Source organism: Aplysia californica, unplaced genomic scaffold (assembly GCF_000002075.1).
Source record: "Aplysia californica isolate F4 #8 unplaced genomic scaffold, AplCal3.0 scaffold00033, whole genome shotgun sequence".
NCBI classification, from domain to species: Eukaryota; Metazoa; Mollusca; class Gastropoda; order Aplysiida; family Aplysiidae; genus Aplysia; species Aplysia californica.
The window spans coordinates 1,874,680-1,884,405 of record NW_004797303.1 but is presented as its reverse complement, the minus strand read 5'-3'; the positions used below and the strand labels follow the sequence as shown (position 1 = coordinate 1,884,405).

The following is a 9,726-nucleotide window of genomic DNA, read 5'->3' as shown; positions in this document are numbered from 1 at the left end:
AGGAAAAGATCTTATAAAGGAAGACCAGAAATTTAGATAACGGCAGGACGACATCCTAATGCATATAATATTGACTATAGGGCCGATGGGAACACATCCTACTTATAATTTAACTTGGACATGGATAACAGCTGATTTAAAAAAAATAAAGAAGGTCGTTGTTGATGCCCTGGTGTTATTTCCTCCTTCAATTCCTATCAAATACCGGTATCTATCAATAATATCATCATTTACTTCGTATGTTACCCTCGAGTAAAACTTCCATCCAGCACTCATAATATGATCTATCTGTTGTAAGTGCCATATAAAACTCTTACTAATAAATAAGACTAGGCCTAAACTGACATGTACATTAAAATCAATATTAAAATACTGTTTTGGCATTTTGGCCGACCTCACGCTGTGTGTACGTGGCACTACGGTCACTCATCCGGCCTATGATTCTTTTTTTTTGTTTTCATGTTGTTCAGCGCACACAAACTAATAAAAAAAATTAAAATTTAAAAGATTAAACATACACCCCCCCCCGAAAAAACAACAAAAAACAAAACAAAACAAACAACAACAGCAAAAATCAATGTTAAAACCAACAACAAAACATTTATTTACCACACACACACACACACACACACGCACGCACACACACACACACACGCACCCACACACGCACGCACACACACACACACACGCACACACACCGTGACACCACCACCACCACACGATATACAGACACACACGCGCACGTGCGCGTGTCATAAAAAGAAAGACGATTTATAGCCTGGCTCGTGATACTGGCTATTTTCAAAGATTTGAAGTTTGCATTGTCAACGATGTAAAGAATTTAGATCTACAGGTGTTTATGTCCATTTTGTTACCGTAATAATTTTTTAAAATGAAAAAATGCGGTACGCACAATAAAACCTGGCTTATATACCCGGTCATTATGTATTGTCTTGGAAAAAGCTCTCGCTTTTTCAGTTCGTGTCAACAATAAAAGTTTAATTCGCACACTCAGTGCAGGTAAGGATGGAGCGAGTTTAAACTATGTTGTGGTGACCGAGATCCAAAGAGCCATTAAAGATCCAACTGTCGTACATGAAGAAGTCATTCCAGTATGCCTGCATGCAGCTGTTTTTGTTTAACTGTGATCACATGATAACAACCGACCGAATCACATGACTTGGTTTTGCAATAGCATCCAATATCACATGGCTCATCGGATCTTGTCACATGATTTGAAATCTTGTAAGACGAGATAACGGTGGCGAGTGGCGACTCTTCCTTTGGCGGATGGACCTGTTTTGTTTAAATGATAATTTTCTTCAACGTTTCAGGAGGGTTTGCCAGGCAATACTGTTGAATAAATAGGACCGGCGGAGTGGTTGGTCTCACATACGGTTAGTACGAGCGCGAGATCAGGTCGTTGATGTAGCCTATTGCGCTAGACTACACATACATTGCTTGCAGTAGACTAGTCTAAAGGCTACACAGTCTCAGTCAGGAACAGCAAGTCAAATTGCTAACACCCTTCCTGTTTTCCTCTTGCCGAGAACATCAAGATCTAGAGTCTTGATATAGATCTAGGTTGAAGATACTTCTAATAATTTAGATCTAGATCTATAGATCTATCAAATCCCATCTCTGCTTGAGGATTGTTGTCATTATGTTTGGTCACCATATCATGTTGCCGACACTGAGCAGAGCAACATTTTGTGTGCTTTTGTTTGCCGGCCTGTTCAACAATGCTGTGGCGGACACACCTGCGAATTGTACCTACGAAGACATAAGAGGAACATGGATCTTCAGCATCGGCTCAGGGAACAATGATCGAACAGTCAACTGTTCAAAGTCTTTTACACGTAAGTACAATGTCTTTGTTCAAACTTTTGATCATACTCATACTTTGACTTTGATTGCGAGCTGGTCCTAATAATAGGCCTTCTTCTACTTCTAGATCTAGATAGATCTACTTCTCTGCTTTGTATAGAATTAAAAAAGTAGGCCAGCTCTGTTCGGACTCTGAGTCCGATTAGATTTTTGGACGTCTACGTACACGGCACGGTCCGGGCACCTAGCCTCAGGCTCAGGGTCTACGTACACGGTAACCGGCAACCGGGCACGTAGTCTCAGTGTCAACATGTACTCGGTAACTGGGCATGTAGCCTCAATACCTACGTAACGGTAATCTGCAACCGGGCACTTAGTCTCAGTGTCACGTACACACGGTAACCGGGCAGTCCAGAACTCCAAAATCAGTTTTTGTCATCCGGTGTTGCCTTCAACCCCAGCGCAGCCCTCCCCCGACTGTACCTTTAAAAACATCAATAATCCCCCCATTCTGGAGCCCTATACTTCGCAGCGCACAGACTGACTCAAACTCCAACACGCGTTCGCAATCACTGAGTCCAGGCTACCGAATGTGTCACGGACAGGCAATTCAACCTTGGCCTTCCTCAGTTTCTACGATCTGCTGGCAAAAATTTTGGACTCAAATTATGAAAAGATATGTGACATAGAAAGTGAACAACGGCTGCAAAATCTGAAATGCTCGATCTACCCGACTAAAGCAAAGAGGGAAATGGCTGTTCTGAGCAATGGGAAAAATTTTCAATCAAAGTTTCAGCACAACAAAGGATTATAAAAAGGTAGTCGCAACCCGCTTTATTTGACGAGGAAAAACAAAATCTTTGATCAATTGGAAGTCCAGTTAGAAATTAAGAAGAAAGTTAAAACCAAAGGGAACTAAATTCAGTCTTCAAAGTAACAGTGGTTTAAAAAGCTTTTTCAGCAGCTTATATTTTACCTGACCATCAAAACCGTCTTTATTCGGACTCGAGTCTGAATGACATTTTTTCATATTCGGACTCGAGTCCATGAAAAAATATTATTCGGACTCGGGTCCCGAAAAAAGGAAGTGTCTTCGTTCTATAGATCTAAAGTTCAGTGCTTCCAATTTTCCGCCATTTTTTAGTTTCCCCCACACCTTATCTGCCGATCCAATGCCCGCCGCCTCATTGATACGCCCCCCCCCCCCCCCCCCATGTTTCCCACTTTCTTTGTTGTAGAAAAAGGTAAAATTGAAGATTAGCAGACCACCTGGCACTGCACATTATGAGCTGTGTAAAAAAAAAAAGACCGATTCGTTCAAATACACAAGTCTGTGTCATCTCGATTGTTTACCAAGAAAAAGTTGTGTTGCTGTGTAGAGCGGAGCATACGGAAACTTTTGATTCCATAGACCAGCGCACAATTCATTACATAGATCTACGTCAAGACTAGCTTATTATTGTAATAATGATCAGTTGCCGGGGGATAAAAGACTGACGCGCATATGCGACGTTCAACGCCCGTACCGATAGTGCCCCCCACCCCCCTCCCCGACATGCACACACAGCCACACGTATGCAGGCCGCCCATCCGACCCCGACACACGCTAACGAGCTATCTTTAATTGCTTCTTGTGACCTCTTGACAAATAAACATTTATTAGAAGCACTATAACTTTTCAGGCCGGCCTCAAATTCATCATAAAATAAAAACTCGGCTCCTGCACAAAACGCCATTTTTCCCTAAGTGATCCCGGTCTCTACCCAGCCTGAGGCGAGTCACGAGTGAGGCAGGACAGGAAGCCGAAGTCACGAGTCACAGGAAGTCGGAAGTGATGTCATGCTGGACAAGAATCAGAGTCCAAATAACATTTTTTCATATTCGGACTCGAGTCCGAATAGTCACTTCGTTCAAATAAAATCAGGGCAAAACAATACATATTCTGATAGTGTTAGACAAGCAACAATCTGTCCCCGTGGTTTTATGCACCCCGCATAATTTAGCAAAATTTAATAAATTTTTGCTTAATTTCTGATTATTTTCCTTTATCATTCTTTGTTACGTTAAAATTAACAGAATCGTATAATTTCACATTTTTGGGCACAGTTTGCATAATTTCTGAATTTTTCTTGCATAAAACGACAGAGACAGAACTATCCTTGTTACTTGTACAGTCTGAGTATCAGCTCAAAATGTTAGTAAAGTCATTGAAATTGTTATTTCTTGGGGACAAATAAAATGCAAATCAAATTTTAAAAGAATTGAAATGACAACAGAAGAGTCAATTTGGAAGTTGTGGAGTTTCGCGCCTTTGAGTTTGAGTCCAAATAGCCACAGGAGGCTTTTCAGACTCGAATCCGAATAGCCGCTTCGAATTCGCTGTTTACCCAAATTGACCACTTTGCAACTATAAATGTTCAGCTGCTGGTGAGGAAAGTTTGCGTGACATGAGCCGTCATAACCTAAAAGCCCTGCCCACAACTCATCATACACAATGTAAATCATAAGTGAGGTGACCCGTCCCTGTTTACCCAGTCTTTAACAATTGACATGAACGTGAACTTGAGACAGAAGCGTTACTCATTCTCCGAGTGAGTGGTGGCGACCCATTCGTTTATTTTACCTTGTCTTCCCCGTCTGACCCTTTTTTGTGTTGTTTTTCCCTTGCACACTGTCTTCCTCATTTGATACACTTTGTGGAATTTAACACTTAGTGAGTGGTTGGTTGGCGGGTGCTCTGGTGTGGTTTGCTTCTTCTTTCCTATCAAAAGTCTATCGTCTTTATAATCTCCCCTCCTTCTTGTTTGTGTTTGTTACTCTCGTGTAACACCTCTAATCTTCTCGCGCCCACATGACCTTATGCAGTTGCGAGCGCCGTAAAACCTCTACTGAAACTAAAACTAACACTATAGGGCCTATTACAGCAGTCGCAAGACTTCTCTCTCCATGTAAGAGACTTCGTCTCTCCGTGTATACAAAAAGGTTTTACTTTACATATTCATTCAGATGAATCCAGCCATTGATGACGGCATCTCTATGATTAGACAAAGAATTTTATTTAATTGCAATTGAAGGAGGTGGGGGTAACCAGCTGGTTTCTGTAGAGGCTGTTAAATAATATGACAAAAAGAAATGACAGACTTCGAATTTTTTGCTTTTTTTTTTGATACAGCATCAGGGTACTGCTCTTATGATAATTTTTATCTCCAAAAAGTCGCTCCCCTAGTCAATGAGGTGGAGCTGTTTGGATAGCCGTCACTGATAACTATGTCGTGTTATCACAATGCCACATGACAGGCCTCCACTGTTTGTGATAACAATGACAATGCAGTGCAAAAATGTCTTGCTTTATCTGGCAACCTCAGGTTGTGGCCTAAAGAGTACTGAACTGTAGATGGTAACTGAATGGGTAATTTTAATGAGCAGGGTTAGGATAGGGGGGTAAGAATAAAATTAGAAAAAGGATGGTTAAAATAGTAATTATTTGGGCAATTTAAACTGGATTTTTCCCTTCCATCACTTTTTTCTATCAAAAGGTTTGTTGCTCAATTGGAAGTGTCTTGTTGCACAAAGTTAGGCCTAATTTGTTAGCTGAACTTCAGGTTCACAATCTTGACTTTTTTCGAGGGGAAAACATTAAGTGAATGAAAATTGAAAAAGCATAAAAGTCGCATTTCTTTTTCAGTTACATTGCTTTTACATTGTGTATCAGGTAATAAGAAATCTGTGGTCTTCAGTAGTATAAGGTTTTACGGCGCTCGCAACTGCTAAGGTCATTTATTTATTTTCAACAATTAGAATTATAACTGATACTGAAAATAAATTACAGGCAATAGAAATGCGGTTTCTTAAAAAACTGTTGAGAATTTCTTGTACTGAACAGGATCAAATAACAGACAAATAGGGGACTGCTGAAATAAACCAGTGTGAGACAGATACCTGTACTAACAGGACCTAAACACAATCAATTAGAAACAGACAAATGCAGTTTTTAAGATACTTGAATAGAACATAAAAACGCTCCTCTTTGAAAATACAAAACAAAAGAGGCAGAGGGAGACCAAGTATTACAAAGAGAAGTTGAACTCATGAACAGGTGGATGGCGAGAGAAGATTGAGATTATTGTTTTTTTGAGAGATGCGAGCAGAAAAACATATGGCGGACCATGAATCTGAGAAAGAAAGTGCAGTCAATGTTATTGATATAATATATATTTATGCTTTTTAAAATATTTCTGTTCTTTGAGGATTTTGCTTACAAATTGTTTTCCTTTTCTTTCTAAATTAATTTGGAATTTTTTTAAAAAGTGGCTGTTATCATCATAAGTTTCTCTTAGCATGTAGCATTATCAGTCCATTAATTTCAAAATTAAAATAGCTTTTAAACTGAACAAGCTCCTATATTTTTGTATTGATCATATCGTATCATATTGTATCATATCATATCATATCATACCATATATCTTGTCTTATCATATCATGTCATATCATATATATCATATGCAGATGTATTCCTGAATATTTTCTGATGCTTTTGTCCATACTGCTTCCAACTACAGCTGTTCGGCAATCCAAGTTTCAGCTCACATATCCAGATGTGGCTGTGGATGAATTTGGCAATCAAGGATTCTGGACAATCATTTATAATCAGGTGTGGATATTAATACTGGAATAACTAATTAACCTGTGTGAATATTACTTTTTTAAAATGGCTTTACTGTTTCCCTCTGACTGGGTACAAGTGCTTGTACATGCACATAGACATGTTTTTCACCTACCTAAGTATATGAATATACATTTCATTCCCACAAACTAAAGTATACAAGTATACATTCCTTTATCACCTGAAAGATTATGATGCTTTTCGTTCATTTGCGCCTTTTGTTTCATAGTTTTTTTCTACTATCTCCCTCCCGACCCCCCGCCAAACACTCACTCTCTGTGGGGTAGGGGCATCACTGAACACAAGTTGTTTGAAAAAATTTTACTGCTTTCCTTCTACTTGGGTCATTCCTGTATGAGACTTGTGTGTCTCATCTCTCAGGCAATCTTATTGCTTTGAAAGGGGGTATTTAAAGCCTATCATACCCCTTTCCATTCACGTATATAAAAAAACAAAAACATTTTTATCAATGTCAACTCCACTTCTGTATATGTATAGCATCCACATTATTTCTATTGTTTTGCCAGTCCACAATGGGTGCCTATTTACATAGAATGTGGTCTCGTGTCTTAATGCGAAAAGGCCAGGTGTTGACTTCATTATGTGGCGTGTTCTCTTTTCGGACAAGCTAGACATCTATAACCTATGTCAGAGAATAACGAGGAGATGTTAGTCAAATTAACCAGCAAGTGAGTCATTTAATTGGCCGATAAGGAGTGGTCGTGTCTATCTAGGTTTGGCATTTGCTCATAACAGTTTCAAAGCTTGCAGAGCTGGATGATATTTTCCTGGACAGTGTGAACTAGTTGATGGTTTGCTTGGGTCATTCTTCGCTTAGTTTCTGTGTGTTTGTGTTTTAAAAAAAAGTCAAACTTGTCCAAGATGGCCACCCATTTTTTGAGGTGAAAAGTGGTTGTCTTGGACAGTACCATTATTTTTAGAGGAATGCAAAGGGAGAAGTGGAAAAGGGTTATTGAACAAGTGATTGTCTCGGACAAGTAGCTGTTAGAGCAGGTTTGATATTACATTCATCAAAAAAAAAACCAAGCTGTATATGCTGTTCGTTTATGAAGAATATTCAGGGTCTTCCAAATTAAAACTTTTGAAGGGATAAAGGGTCTGGGTACAGATTGCATTAATGCAGTAGTCAGATCATCTTGTTTTACCATCTAGTTACTTTACTTACCATTAAGAAACTTAAAAATGTTTCAGTTTCTCTTAAGCCTTTCAACTGCATATAATGAATATCTTTATTCATGTGCAGATCTATCGTTTGTATAGTTTATCATATTTCCGTTGTTTGCATTGATTCAGGGCTTCGAAGTGGTTGTAGCAGGTCGGAAATACTTCGCCTTTTCCAAGTATGTCGGGAAAACAAGCTACTGCCATGAGACAATGCCTGGTTGGTCCCATGATGTCTTGGGTCGGGACTGGTCTTGTTACAGCGGGAAAAAACTGGGGGAAGCCATCATCAAAGAGCAGACTCCTGCCCAACGTGACAACTCCCTGAGGTTTTCTCACAGGTATGAGGGCGCAAAAAAAAAAATAGACCAATAGGAATGTGCGTAGTATATGACCCTGGTGTCTCTATGTAGATCTTTTTAGAAAGTGTCTGTAGAAATTACTGCAAGATTCATTAGGAAGTCCCAATTAGACATCCTTTTACTTCAGTGCCAGTATTTAAGCTCAAGTGTAGGAGTTGTTGTTAATGTTTCCTCGCTTTTTTTAGTGGGAAAAAGTTACTTTTGTCCCAAATTTCCAGAAGGCTGCTCCTGGCCAAAATACCACACTATGTTTATTGCAGTTCTTTCCTGTTTTAGTTTTCAATGGATTGTAGTAACGTGATCATGTTCTCCATAAACCTGTCCAAGTATTCTGTTATTTTCTCCTCCCTGTTGCTTCCAGCAGGCTGCATCTCTGTTGCTGTTGAATGGTTATGAAAGTAATATGTCCCTTTCTTGGTATTTTGTAGGAGAGTGGAATCTATTTTCATTTTTCAAATCTACTGATGAATGTTTTCGGTTATTCTGTTGCCCCTGGGGACTGATAGTTTCCTTATAATTATGTTAGGCAAAAGTTTGATGTGAAATATAATTTTTTACGCTTTTAGTACCGTCTGCAACTTAAGTCGCCAGGCCATAGCGTATGCTCATTACGGCAGGTAATTAAACAACTGACAGAGCCACTGCACCGAAGTAAATACCAAAGGAAGTCACTTTATATGATAGCTGAATGGTTGATGGACCTCTGTAAATTTTAGAGCATGTTTCTTGTAGTTCGAAGATTTTTTTAATTTCTAAAAAATCTACTGTGTTCTAAACTAGTGTGGTACTTGAGGGTTTTTCACTATATGAACCTTCGGTTCTGTAACTAGAACTTTAAACTCTGACTTCCAGGATTATCTAGAGAGCCAGATTTCCAATAATGAGTCTTGATTTTCAACTGTGAACTTTAATCTCTATTTTGATGATTATGCACAGAGATATGATGACAAGTTCTAATTCATACTTTTGTTGTGACAAGAAATCTGAGTCACATGTTGAGACCCTAGTGTTAATCTCTTTTTTCAGACTATCCTGTTCTTAGTACAATTTTATGTGCTTGAGATATTGATGACTGATTATTATAGAAGTAGGGCTCTAGTCTTGTCAGTGAACATGGCAGACAAGTTATTATTTCTGGTTGTACATCTCTTTCTGCATCATGTGTTGAATTGTAGTTGCTTTGCTGTCACATGCTGAAGGTCCTAATTTGATTCTCACATGAGGAGAATTTATATAGAGTATCTCAGTGTTCTACTGGGATGTTGTATCCCTCTCAGCCCAAGGTAGTCGCGGCAGGCAGTGTTGACACCCACCTTCCAAACGATCTAAATTGAGTCGATGGGGTTGCAAATGCCTACAGTTTAAAAAGAAAGTAAGAACACTAGAAAGAAACATTGTGTAAATTCTCTGAGGCAAATGACCACTGGTGGCATGCCCTGGCTCTATTGAGTTTGTGCTTTTCTACATTACAGCTGACCGTAGTTTCATTCGGCCCTTGGGGCATTGCCGCATTCTGTACCTTGAGTTGTTCGAAGAATTTTTTTGCACTGCTCTTTGTTACAATCTAAGTGGTATCGCCACTTTTAGGAGAAGTTTTTGTTACATTTGTCAATACTTTTGAAAAATCTTCCTTTTGAGTCCACAATTAATAATAATGATAAATAACATTTTCATAGCGCAAATGCCCGCTCA

General features: G+C 39.1%; 1 protein-coding gene across 2 annotated transcripts in view; it reads left to right on the top strand.

Moving 5' to 3' along the window:
* Window positions 1-1,189: 1,189 nt before the first annotated feature.
* LOC101863795 (dipeptidyl peptidase 1) overlaps window positions 1,190-9,726 on the top strand; it is a 21,149-nt gene continuing 12,612 nt past the window's right edge. Inside the window, exons 1-3 of one of the 2 annotated variants that reach the window (XM_005091631.3) lie at window positions 1,190-1,859; window positions 6,387-6,478; window positions 7,805-8,013. In XM_005091631.3, coding sequence (XP_005091688.1) covers window positions 1,664-1,859; window positions 6,387-6,478; window positions 7,805-8,013 — 497 coding nt within the window. In that variant the 5' untranslated portion in view covers window positions 1,190-1,663. The remainder of the gene's footprint in view (window positions 1,860-6,386; window positions 6,479-7,804; window positions 8,014-9,726) is intronic. The other variant, XM_005091632.3, reaches the window with a different exon arrangement.